General features: G+C 35.6%; 2 protein-coding genes across 5 annotated transcripts; both read right to left on the bottom strand.

Moving 5' to 3' along the window:
- Window positions 1–687: 687 nt before the first annotated feature.
- Window positions 688–6,971, bottom strand: LOC143464636 (dehydrogenase/reductase SDR family member 1-like). 4 transcript variants are annotated; one of them, XM_076962526.1, is made up of 10 exons: window positions 6,230–6,971; window positions 5,972–6,143; window positions 5,342–5,472; window positions 3,719–3,868; window positions 3,317–3,396; window positions 3,082–3,214; window positions 2,870–3,013; window positions 2,353–2,422; window positions 2,119–2,199; window positions 688–1,773 (listed from the first exon to the last, which is right to left on the bottom strand). In XM_076962526.1, exons 2-10 carry the CDS (start codon window positions 6,000–6,002, stop codon window positions 1,601–1,603), a joined length of 993 nt encoding a protein of 330 aa, XP_076818641.1. In that variant the 5' UTR covers window positions 6,003–6,143; window positions 6,230–6,971; the 3' UTR covers window positions 688–1,600. The 4 variants fall into 4 exon arrangements, with proteins under 4 accessions (XP_076818641.1, XP_076818640.1, XP_076818642.1 ...); XM_076962525.1 differs by having other exon boundaries at window positions 5,972–6,971; XM_076962527.1 differs by lacking the exon at window positions 5,972–6,143.
- LOC143464637 (aquaporin-8-like) lies at window positions 6,033–12,550 on the bottom strand. Its single transcript, XM_076962528.1, has 6 exons — window positions 12,293–12,550; window positions 10,785–11,063; window positions 10,312–10,438; window positions 8,741–8,928; window positions 7,934–8,068; window positions 6,033–7,670 (listed from the first exon to the last, which is right to left on the bottom strand). The coding sequence occupies exons 1-6, from the start codon at window positions 12,343–12,345 to the stop codon at window positions 7,556–7,558; spliced, it is 897 nt and encodes a 298-aa protein (XP_076818643.1). The 5' UTR covers window positions 12,346–12,550; the 3' UTR covers window positions 6,033–7,555.
- Between the last annotated feature and the right edge of the window lie 1,329 nt (window positions 12,551–13,879).

Here is a 13,879-nt window from a genome sequence, read left to right as displayed (position 1 = left end):
TTGTTTGGGCTTCATTGAGGACAAGTGCTGTTGATCACCATGACAGAAACCAATCAGTTAGGCCTATATTCTTATCCGGAAATCTAAGTTCACAGGGATCCTCAAGTAAGTCATCCTGACAGCACTCGTCTGGTACTCTGGTTTTGTCTGATTTGACTTTCAGGGCTCGAACTGACCTGACTCCGGGAATGTTTTGAAAATGAATCTGTGTTTTCTGTCTTTTTTCAGTTATTATGTTATTGTGACATTACCTGTTATAAACTTGTATGTATAGGTTAACTAAGGCGTGTGGGTACTCTTATCTTATTAGGCCTGTGGAGGTTGGCGTCAGGCGACGTCAAAACACCATCTAATGATGATGTCACTTATGGACATTACGATAAAATAAAACCTCATTTAGACCTAAAATGTAGTTAAAATACAGGGTCAATTTTGTAGAAAACAAATCTATATATCACACTATATATTATGACAAATTAGTTCGTTGTGATATTACTTGTGTGAAGTATTACACATCAAACACATCTGTCATAATGACCGCGTATGCTGGCGGCTATTGTTATAATATGAGCGAGGACGATTGAAGATGATAATTCGTTTTACTTCTTTTTCGATGATAAGAGTTCTCATTCGTCAAACGGCGTGATTATGCTGTTAGTTGCTTAATTCTGTCTATACACATTACAATATTATAAAGTTCCCATTTTATTTATTATCAGACACAAAGGCTTCCACATTCGGGCAAAGCTTACTGGATGTTAACCAGTGAACTCGATAACGTAAAAAAAGATTGTAACATAACAACAGTATATATATGGCACACCAATTCAAGCGAGGTAATTTATCGGAACGTCATTAAGGAGAATTCAAGTGTGGTCAACAATTGAATTGTAAGATCCTAAAATAAAATTTCAGCATTTACAAAACAACTCATGACTCGTGACGTAACCGTTACAATATCTTTGTTAATTCAAAACATCAGCTACAGTCTATGAGTAAAGCAATGCTTGTACGCAGTTTTTTTCAAGGTTTAGCGACTGCTAAGAAATTTTTAAAGACCACAACTTTTAAAGACTAACTTATCATTGTCGATCCAAAAGTATAAATTTTGAAGGACCGTTTTGGCCCCCTAAAACAACTTTAAAATAGACTGCCTGCACATATAAAATTAAATATATCGACATTTAGTAAGACATCGATAATTTTAACCTGTCACTTTAAAACCGACTTACAACACAACACAGTTTGTGCGCCCTTATCATGACATATATATATATATATATTGTATATATATTGTTATTTGCAAAATTGTTTTAACAAATAGCAAAAACTGCAGACACTACAACGCAACAAAATTTATGCAAATAATACCTAATCCACTTTGAAGGATTTCTATTCTGGCATTGAAAGATGGAGTTTGTAGAGGATTTGTACAATTTCCCCGTTTAGTGTACGCCCAATGTAAAACAAATGAATGTTTTAATCCTACTAAATCCTATTGGTAATTTTCCTTCCCTTATCTTGAAGGTGGTGTCCATAAAATGTATCATGTATCTGTCTAGTCTGCAAATGATACTTGGAGTTCCACTTGGCACTTATTTCAGGCATATTCACTTTCCAATTTGAAAGGTGTGTTCGCTGTTGACGATGTTAGTGACCGCATGAACATACTTTTAGAAATTCTCAAACATCGTGGTACATAGTTACTCAAATTGTACATTCCTGCTACACCAAGCAAAAACTTCAAGCTTCTGCAGCTTAGTGGATCTTGACCTATTATGGATTTATGATATCAGTATTATGTAATATTGTTGATTAATACCAGAACAGTAGACAATCCTTTATTAGCTATCTGTTTCAATGAAAACAGTGCTCTAAACATAACTTTAATCTTTTGAGTAATACACAACAAAATTTCCATTTAAGAAACACTTCACACACTCGAGATATTTATATAAAGCAAAATTTGCGATAGCTAACATAGGGGTAAAATTCTTTAAATAGAATACAACATTATGAAATAATCATTTAATTTCCATCTTTTTTCCTGCCAAGTTAGGTTTACTTTCTATGTGGCACTAATTTTACAAAGAGAGGATTACTTTAAGCAAACCTTACCATTTACGTCATTAAAGTCATTTTCAAGTCCAATATCAGTGGATAGCAATATCTGCCCACTTTTTTTCATGATATCTTTATCTGTAAATGTAAAAGTGCAAAATTGTAAACTTTTAATACTAAAGCATCTTTAAACCTACAGTATACATAAATCGTCCTCATTCTATAAAACTTTGTCCGGAGAAGGCCTCTAAAAATATTCCAACTATTTCCAAGTGCAGAGATTTTACCAACCAAGCAAAAGATGAGCAATGCATTTCCCAGAATATTCCGTACTTTCTCCCACGGAGTAGAACCAGTTTAACTGAAAAAGTATATAAGAATTAGATGAAGAACTTTTCATATTGAATGACATGTGTTTTAAGTAAATCTAAACAGCCTACAATTGTTTGCTATAGTTGTATAAAATTTTGGGTCGGACTCTCTGATAACTTACTTTATTACATATTATTACATCCATATAATAAATATTTTTTTTCGCATAGTTTTTCAGCTTAAAACATCAATCTGCTTTCATTCAAAATTTATGGGGAAAAATTAAGAGAATTTCGTTAACAGAAAGATAACTACAAAGTTTTTGAAGAAAACTCTGTACTTTTATCTTTTACTAAATACGTCTGTATAATACTAATATGTAATATTTATGAAAAATGCAATGTTATCCATGGTAACTCAAATAAAATTAAAAGTGATAATTTCGTTGGAACGAGTTTAAAATTGAATTATTGTCACTTTAGATAAAACAACTAACTTGAGTTGCTCGCTTCTGAGTTAGGCTGCTATCATGAAGTGACTCCTCAAACAGCTCTGTTTTAACAATTCCAGGCCAAAGAGAGACAAAAGCCACGTTGTACTTCGCTAAATCAACTGCACAGTCCTTTGCCATTCGATCGAGCTGCATTAATTGCATTACAATATTTTCCAGATTTAATCTCGATAATAACATTGAGTATGAAAACTCACCCCTGCTTTTCCAATACCGTATGCAGGGATTTGAAAATACATTTTCCCCCCAACTGAACTGATATTAACAATTAAACCTTGTCTTCTTTTGATCATCATACGAGAAGCATGTACAGCACATAGGTAATTGTTTCTATGCACGAAATTAACAGTGTTCAAACAATGACCGGTACAAGTTATGAAACAAGCAAATCTTATCTCACACAATGACAAACAAATGTTCCAGTATACCTACCGTAATCCAACTTTATTAACAGTATCCCAACCCTCAAGTGTTTGATCCCAGAATGGTTTGTCATGGTTATTCAATAAAAACTGGATACAAAATAACAAATTTGAATGGTACCAGTAATAACATTTACATAAAATTTCATTTGCAGTTGTCTTCCTTTAAATAAAAATAGAATAAGTTAAAATCAACTGTGTTCTACCAAATGAGTAGAATACCTCTACCACAAAAGAAGTTTTTGAACTTGAGCAACTACCAACCATTCTTATAATTGAACTCAAAAAAATTAAGTAATCACCCTCAGTAATACAGTAATGGTTGTTCAAATTTATTGCTATTCCCTGTTCTAAGCAAATTTATCTCATAAAAGAGTGACACTAAACATTACGGTATCATGCTAAACTTTACTTGCACAGCTGAATAGGCATTATTAACAAGCAAATCCAATTGTCCAGCTTGTTCCGCAGATATTCTTGCAAACAGTTTCGCAACACTTTCATCATTGGAATGATCACACTCAACAGGAATGCATATTCCTGGTACACATCTATTTTGCCCCTGTAATACATTTCTGTATTTTCAGTACTATCCATCCCTTAAGCTGGCATTCAGCCGCCTGATAAATAAGCTCATATATTTCTTTCAGAGGGTTAAGTAAAGATTTTTCAGAATCGTATAGACTCCAATCACTTTCTAACAAATTGCTTATAAATGACAAACTGTGGTGTCATAACTATATGCCATACAGCTGCAAATATAAATTGCACATTGATTGTAGCAATACTTAGTTAGTCCCTTAATCTGTACAACAGTGGATAATAACATACTTATCAATTATATTATCAGTACTGGAGAAAATATTGTTGCAAACCACAGCAAAGTTTTTCAACTTTACCAATTGGTCCCACTAAATCTTGCTTTAACAATGTACTGTTTGTACAATGTAGGTCATGTGTTTGAGCACAGTAAGTTTCAAAAGTCCTGCTATAACAAAAGTTTTATTTAACTCTAATCCAACCAATTCCTTTTACTTTACAGTCTAACAAATCCAAACCACAGAATAGTCCATAAAAATTAAATTTTAAAACAACTTTTGCTGTTTCTTGACAATAGCAGAACAATAGCAAAATAACATATTCAAAAAGTTACAATAAACTGTAATATAAACATCGGTCTAGTAATTCTATCATGTTACAAACAAGAAAAAACGCACTCATTAGTGTGTCTATTGTTTGTTGAATTGTAGTGTCCTACTCACCTTGACTATAATGGTTATCACATTATGCAGAGTCAAATTTTAGTGGGTGTCTTGGTGCCATGACAAGCAAAATTTGTATTGTGCATCCAAAATGTGAGTTGTATGGATGCCCACTCGGCATCCATTGTTTTTTTAAGGATTGGTCTTCCCAGCACAATAAGTTTGCCCATGTAACTAATTTATGGATAAGGCCATTGTATAAGGCTTGGTCTGTGCCAGCGATGCGCACAGTATGAAGTGATTTATTTACAGGAAATGAGTCTGGCAATTGTGACCAGGCCATTGGAGAGAAAATAGTTGAGCTTGCATTGTTAGATTGTACCTGTTGAATGATTAAGCTTGTTTTCCAGAGTTGCTCATTCAAGTTTTTCAAGGGGCGCCCATTTTTACGGAGCCAGGATGTCCAGGGCCATTCACTAAAAACATTTAAGGGTATTCCAGCCACAAAGTCAATGCAATCTATTACTACATATCATATGTAAGACAGATGATTTTTTCAACTTTTGACGTTTGAGATGTAAGGTGTATTTTGGCAAGGGAAAACACTATTCTATGAAGTGCAGTATAGCAATATTCTGTCCAATGTACTCTCTTCTTTTACAGTCCAGCAAATTAGTACATTACTTTAGCACTTCAACACACTAATGTTGACTTATTAGGCATCTCTTTGGTTGTTAACAGGTGGTGGCAAGGGACCTTACTACCAAAAAGCCTACCAAATAAAACACCATAGCTTAATCAAGATATTGAATTCACAAAGAAACTTAACCTACCTCTTTTTGAACCATTACCAGTTTTTCAATATTTCTTCCGGTAATGTAACAAGTTGCTCCATTTGTAACCAACTGCAATGCAATTCCACGCCCAATCCCTCTTGAAGCGCCAGTTATAAGGCACACTTTACCTTTTAGAGTAGACATGATTTGAAATAGACATAAAGTTTTCTGTTTGTACATTTTTGTGTCAGTACAGAACTAGTTTATACCAAAACTAATAAACGTAGTTAATAGGTTGATAGGCCAATATAGGCTAGTATTTTCTTATAGGGATCATGACCCAATTCAAAGAGATGGGCTTTTCAATGCAAAGTACATTGAATTAAGAAGCTACTATCGCAAAACCACATTATAAACCTCCCCTGAATTTTGGCATGCAACAAAATCTAGGCTAGGACGGCTACAGTCTTAATTTGGACAGAATCCTTGTATTCAAATTTCTATAACAATCACCTTAACTTTATATCCATTTTTGAGCTTAAAACTTAAAGACAAATACTCCAAAATTCAAACCCACACCAAATTTACAACTTAGTCTGGATCTGCAACCAGATAGGCTATCGCCAACACCTTAGGAAAACATCCCACATCGACCTTACATGCACATCGAACCGAAAAATTTCTTACTTTCTTTAAAATGGCACTTTGAGTGCGACATCGCCACAATCGCCACATTGCAGGTTCAAAATTGTCTTCCTGTTGGAAGTGACCCTTATAACAGTAGCCTATTACTGTTCCCTGGTGACCAAGGCATTGCACCCGGCATTCAACCCAACGTGATTGCACTTACACGGGATTGCTAGAATACGAGTATGCATTTACTGCCTACACCAATATGTTGCTTTAGCAAAGGGATCGTCTAGGAAACGATGTTAAAATACTCACCCCATGGTCGTGTAGGCTAGGCGTAGAGTGCAATGTGGGCCAAAGGGTAAATTTAGACCCCTGCAAAAATTGTGTATGCTTGTAATTCCTAAATACTGGTCCAGAAACGTATGGAACCCCTGTTCACTACAGTAGGCTACTAGGCTATAAACTAAGTTGGTGTTTCAGTGTTTAGGCTACTATAAGGGTTTACCAATAGGCTAGTAAACTAAAAGATGTTTTATATTTTAGTATAACATGGGTTAGCTTTGGAGTGAACCCCAGTAGGGGATTCACCATTAATGAAGTCAACAAAAGGTCAATTTATTATACAATATTCAGGAGCTTCATGAGTTAATTACAGCCCATCTCATGAAAAAAGGCCAGGGTTAAATTGCATTTCGTATGGGTTGACAAATTTAGATGAAACAGGAAATTTTACCATTGAAATTGATCATTTAATTTTATATCGTTTCTATTATAACATATTTTGCTCTTGTCGGCTGTTCATTGTTGACTAGGGATAACCGTCACAACTTTATCATGACAAAACATACTTTCAGTGACATTAAGCCTATGGAAAGACTTGACTTAGACTTGCGCTGTAAATGACTTGATTTGACTTGTGTCGCGACTATTAAAACTTAATTCCATCACTGGTAAAGAAGAACGGAACTAGATCAAGTCTTCCAAGTTCGAAACTCGATTAAGTTTTTCTGCACTACGGCTAAGTAAAACTAGCTCGCTATTTGTTGGAACTTTAACGCCACGCTTTCTCGTTAAAGAATTAGTAACGTCATCCCTTAACTTTTGTAAGCCTTCTCACATAGATTCTGCCGGAAGTGGATGGCAGAAAAAATAAATTTTTATCCCTATAGCATGCACGGATAATGTGCAGGCGGAAAACCTTTGCATGCCTATCATCACGTATGCAAAACTAAACGTAGCCTAACCACGTTCTATTTCGAACTAGTATTTGATACGAACTCTTTGTAAACAAAAGTATACGCAAATGTGGAAAACAATACATAAACACGTGAGTAATTAACTAGTAGGCTAAATCGGATGATATATTTTAAAATGCTTAAATAAGCGTTAACTTTTAGAGAAAACAAAAAACACCGAAACGTTTAAGCAACACTAAGGCAGCAGTGCAGTATGTTATGCGAGTTCGTTAATTTGTGCAGTGGAATATTATGATACACAATGCTGCAACACAAATTTCAGATTGAAAAAATATTTTACTGGATAACTCAATCAAAACTTTGAAGCAACAGGTTTATATTGTAAGCTGTTTTCTAGGGAGAAAACTTCTGTTTAGATTAATAAATGTATCTTTTACATTTTTCAGCCTTTCGTTTGCTCAGGGTTGCGCCTGCCTTCCCTTCCTTCCATTCCTTGTTCAGCAGGTGCAGAAGTTTCTTGCCGAAACAAAAGTCTGGCCTTACCGCCAAGAAAAAACCTGTTGAAATTAACAAAAAGTCTAAACAAGTATTCACTGCAAAGCAAGTGTGGCATACAACATGGAGTTGTAAAACAACAGTGGTATTGTGGCATATGTGGTTTATTCACGGCCAGTGGGTCACCATAACGCTTAGTTTCGTAGTTAATAGCTCTCTGGTCAACGGAAAAAACGCAAAAAGTATCATCCAAAATGTCAAAACTGACTACAGTATTTTTCATGAAATGCAACTACCCATACATTAAGCGCAGAGAACTTTGAACCTGAACACAGTTCCAGAAAAAAGCGCTCCTAGTAGAGGTCCCACCCAATATACCCAGTAGTTTGTCCATGCTCCCGCAACAACAGCTGGTCCGAAGCTCAGAGTAGGATTCATGCAACCACCAGAAACTGTAAATCTATATTCAAATACACAGCAACCACATTTTTACTGCAAAAAGAACAGAAGGTCTAACTGTAGGCCGAAACGAAAATATAACTAAGTTACACTAACATAAATGACAGAGGTGGGCAGTCGGTACTTAGCAAAAAATGTACCGACGGTTCCGGTATTCCGTACTATTTAAAAAAAGTAGTTCGGTACTTTGTCGGTACTCGGTACCAGTACGTTTTGTGTAAGCTGCTGCAAATGCAATGTTTGCCGCTATTATGCTCCGGGTAGAGGTTACTTCAGGTCAAAACATATGTGACGTTAATCGCTTGCAATTTTACTTGACATTTCTAGATTAGAAAAGATCAACAAGTGCTAAAATTAGTATCAGGAATTAATTAACATGTATTTTTGAAAACATACTTGTTAAAATTTTCAAATTATCACGTGAAAAGTATCGAGTACCGGGATTAATTGAAAAATCTTCAGAAAAGTAATTCGGTACAGAGATTTGGTACATTTTTTCAAAAGTACTGACAGTACCGGTATCGGTACTGAAAAAGTACCAAGGTTCAGGAATTCGATACTATAGTACCGCGGTTACTACCCACCTATGACAAATGGCAAGCTTATATGAAACCAATCCTATATGATTGTGAATGGACTATGGACTCTACATTAAAAATACCATTGCGCTTACCCAGCTAATATACCAATTAAAATTGAAAAGCCAATTGCCAATGCGGCCAGATCCGCGTTAAGTTCGACAGCAGCCAAGACAACCGACAAAGTGAGCAATGCTGTGATTATGACTTCCATCAAGACACCTTGCCCCACACTTACTCCGGCTCCCAAAGCAAAAGCTCCCGACGCTTCTCCGTTTGTAATCTAAAATAGACGTCATAACTTTTTATCATTATTAACTCAATGCAACCTTTGCAACCTTTCATAACCATAAATTCAACTCCAGTATAAGGCAACCTGGAATATCTTACACTCCACCAATTTCCAAGTTGAATTTAATTACTTGAATTTAACTGTCCACTGACAAGCTTTCCCTTTTCTTTTGACGTTCCCGTAGTCGTAACCGTAACGTAACATTAAACTCAACTTGCAAGTCATGACTTTAGGAAGAAGTAAGGTTAGGCATTTGGCAGTGAAAACTCGAGTCAAGTCAAGTGATACCTGAAGCCAAGCCATACAGAAAGCAAAAAAACGTTTCTGTCAACAAGAAACGTTTAAAAAAACTTTTTAAAATTACTTCGTTTTGCTTCCCTGTACGCGTTTAAAAGCAAACGTACTTCATTTTAAGTTTCACTTCATCTCTTATGTCACTTGACTCGATTTAAGCCATTTATTTAATTTCTTAGAAAGTGCCTCGAGTCAAGTTAAGCCTTCGCAAAAACCGACTCGAGTCGACTCGAGTTTCTATAAAGACAATGGGCTGTCATGTACCCCAGGGTACCTATGTTCTGTTATTGGGTAGTGGGGTATAGATATACAATTATACATATATATATAAATATGCACAAAATACAAAAAAAAAATTTTCATTTTCCGCGTTTCGAGTTTTTCTTACACAGAAATTTTAGCCTTAGTTGGCTTCCTATTAGTGACCCAACAAATCCGCCTTTCATTTGTCTGTTCTTAGAGTGAAATTATCAAATTTCATACATTCACGACTAGTAAAACTTCGTTTAGATATCTGTTAAGTCGAAGCGTATATGTTATAAGTTAGGTCAACTTTATCGCCTGAGGAAATGTCTTACAGTTTGCATTTTCTGTAAATGTATCTTGATTTATCTTCCAATGAATGTAGGAAACCTATTCTTTTTGTTAATATTATTGTTTGAAGTATAGGCTGTATGCGGTAGCATTAGTCGGCTCGGTAGCCCAGTGATTAGAGCACTGGGGTTGCAATGCTGCGGTCCCTGTTCGATAACCAGTGGCGCTTCTGAATGCCCTTTGGCGTTAACGACGCTTGTTCCTGTTCAGTGGTCCTGGTTAACAGTTCCAAATATGGGCAACATAAAAAGATAAAAAGTGTTTCAATCGGAACTTGCGCGAAAGTTAGCTCCAAAACCTTGGCTCCAGCGATGTGCAATCTCTGAATTTAAACTGTGCAAAGACTTTCCTCGGTATATACGAAAGTATAGGATGTACTGCGTGTGCGGCCAGTTTTGAGTTAGGGAGAAAAAAGTTAACAGTGTCACTATCATCTCTCAATAAAAACCGTAACGTTAAGAAAATTTATTTTTTCATTATTTTTACGTAAGCCAGTCCTGCTCCTGCTAGTGAACCAAGAAGTTGCGCGATAAGATAGAGAGGCACCATCATCCACTTGATGCCGCCACCGACAAAGACAGCTGTTGTAACCGCAAAATTGACATGAGCACCACTGCAAAGCAACATGAAATCTAGTTACCAAATGGAAAAAATCTCAGAAGGCACGTGAAACGCATATTTCCAATCATCTAATAATACCTTCAAAAACAATGACGATCGACAAGATAATTGTTACTATTCTTTTTTAATTTAGATTTTAGGTCTGATTATAAGAAAATTTTTGTCAAAGTGATGCTGCTGAAAATTTTAACTTGGAACAACACTCGCTTAAGCAATATACCAAAAAACAAGACAAAAATCGAGCGGAATTTTGTAAAACAAAGTAAGTTGTATATTAAACGATGCAGATTAAGAAAATAAAATTGGACAACATGGACAACATCATATTCAAAACGAACCTTATGTGACCAATTATGATTACTAAGATAGTGACTGTTAATCCATCGCTAACAGCAGGAGCAAGCGCAGTTCCCGCGATATTAGAGTGGCCTGTGGAGGAATGTAGAAAAGCGAAAATGAGCTGGCCGAAAAATTCCGCTATCAATGGTCGAATCCACTGTTCGTAGATCTCCGATTTTGTTTTCATTTCGTCTGCTGCTTTCTGGGATGAAACACTTTGGAATCGCTCTTTTGGCTCGTTAGATGATGATGAAAGTTGCTCTATACTACCAAAGTCACTGAAATAGAAATGTATGACACTGTTTACAGCGGTAGCGCAACTGGCAACCGAACGCTGGTTGCATTTGTATGAGCCGGGATCACAAACCGCTACGCTACCAAGCCGATCATGTGAAGCCCGTGTCATAAATTAATCGGACGATAACAATCAATGATTTAGCGTCATACACCAAAAGATTCCATTCTTTTTCATCGACACGTTAGCCTACACTTTTTGTCCACTTTCGATTTAAAGCGTAATAGTTACCACCAGGTTATTGAATTAAACAAACACTCCCGAAAAAATTATATTGTTTGGCTTATTTTGCTTGTACTGTTGTTTGTATACTTTTATCTCAACGATAAACATCACAAAGTGTCAGTTACACACAAAATTCTGTCCATTTTACAACACTATATACAATATAGTTGTGCTTAGTATTTATCAGTGTTACTATATACGCGATATCAAAATCATCGTAAGCAACAAGTAATGATAGTAGAAAACCGCATCGGATCAGAATCGGATGCATTTCCATGAAGTAAATATTGCCAAAGTCAATGCATAATATGTCAAAGGTTTGATGTAAATTTTATGCTTGTGTCAATTTATCGTCATGTGATTGGAATAACGGTTGTGTAACATGATGTCAGCAAAAATCATATACAAACCCTGTGTGCATTGCGTAAGAAAAAATACGATATAAACTGAGACATGATTGACGAGGTAATAATGTTTTATCGTAAGCGGAATCACTTGATAAAAAAGAATTTGCTAGCCTTCATTTTCGTGACAACACCTCGCAATAACAAACACTTTTTTGCAAGGATCGATCCTCGTCTGAGTCTTTGTATAGGCCAGCGCTAGGCAATACGCTTGCAAAAGGACATTAAAGATCCAATCCTTGCAACAAACAAATATACTTAATAATTTGACATTGGATCCTTTGACTAAATTCCAGCAAAAATACCTTTTGCTTTAAGTTTTTAAAACTGTCGTTTTTGAATATGCCATAAGCTATATTCCCTCTTATAGGATCCCTCTCATAGGTTCACTGACAAAGTTTTGTGGTGTTTGCTTTCGAAAAAACACCAAAAAGGTATAGAATTAGATAAGCAATAATCTGGAAACCTTTAAAAGCATATTTTCTAGCTCAATGGTTGTTTGTGTATATACTTTCAGTTCAATGACAATCACAAAAAGTATCACGTATACACAGGTACACTAACAGCTGACAAGATTTCTTACCGTTTCACTGCACCGAGCAGTTCTTCTCTATCCCCGTAAGAATCGCTTTCCATTTTTTTAAAACAAAGTTATATCAACTAAATATTTTATTACTGCTAACTTTTTCTCACTCTTACTGCATACGAACACGTTACACTCCCAAAACTACCCCAACAGTAGAAAATATACCGTATAGTGACGAGTGGGAAGCTTGCGTAATTGCACCGACAAAATTCAACTTAACAAATGAGGAAAACTTCCTCGTGCGTTCCGTATGTGGAAGGCTTGTGCAAATGTTGCTGATAATATAATACAATATTGCAGATGGTCAATGCATATGCTATGCTTATGTAAATTAACCGTCATGTGATTGAAGTTAAAAAGCTATTGTAGGAAAACAACATGCTGATGACAAGCATGCGGTGTGACTTTGCGAATATAACAGTGGTAACCTGTGAGTGGGTTATCATTAACGAGTCAACAACAATTTACCGAACAACAGAGCCAAGTACCAAAGCAAACAGTTTGATTGCTTTTATATGCAGGTTGAAACCGCGTAAAAATCAAACCAATTTTTTTGCGTGGAACTATTCCAATCCTGGTGTCCGTACGCTTTTGCAAAGATATGTAAACAGCTCAAACGTTTATATGACAAGCAATAAAATTTTCCACAACAAGTATTGAACAAATATCCTGCATGAACTTCATCATTTAAGAACTTTAACTCGATCAGAATGATGATTCTTTAGACATATTTACGATATTTGACTTGTTTTCACGATCAAATTCTTGCATACAAGCATTAAGATGAAATTAAAAACAAGATGGATCATCATCGAATTTTCATTGCATTATAGACTTATCCCAGCTTGTTGATTAAACTTTTGAGGAATAGCCGCTCACGTTTGAAAAACAGTGCAGTGCAATCATGTTAATAAAGAAGTTGATTTCATGCTTCTAGCATGGGATATGTGATACGCGTTGGCGGTCACTGCGACCTACTGGTCAAAAGTTTAATTGAAAAGCATCAAGACTAAACAGGATTGTTGTGAACGAGCGCATCGAAAAAAGTTTTCAATGAAAGATATTAAAGAAAATTGATAGCTGGTTGTAGCAAAACTTTTCGACAAATGTGATCTCCTGCTATCCGAACAGATTATAGAAAGTAAAACTATAAGAACACAAAGTAAAATAAAAGCAGGATATAGTTTGGCAATCTGAAGGTTAACTTTATATTTTTCTACACGAGCTTTCGCAAGCACAAGCTTGCTTCTTCATGTGTACTGCGAAAATGATATTAAAAAAATCATTAAAAAAATCATTAAAAAAAATCAAAAAACATTTGTCATATATCTTTTGTGCCTCTACACTTTTAGGTAATGGCTAACGAAGTTCTTCGTCACTTACCTGGTTACTTAGCCAGACATTCGTTATCCGGTATCCTAAGTTTGCCAACTATAACCCAATAAGCAACTAAATTTTGCTGGTTAGAAATTCTACCTGGCTACATATATGAACGGTTGTGGTTTGTTGTGGTTTTAAGCAAATGGTTTTACTCTGAAAAATTGTGGAAAATTTGCAGAGGATAGGTTTTTGTCTCTCTCTCTC

The sequence above is a fragment of the Clavelina lepadiformis genome, chromosome 7, assembly GCF_947623445.1.
Source record: "Clavelina lepadiformis chromosome 7, kaClaLepa1.1, whole genome shotgun sequence".
NCBI classification, from domain to species: Eukaryota; Metazoa; Chordata; class Ascidiacea; order Aplousobranchia; family Clavelinidae; genus Clavelina; species Clavelina lepadiformis.
The sequence above is the reverse complement of the archived record's forward strand: the minus strand, read 5'-3'. Positions and strand labels throughout refer to the sequence as shown.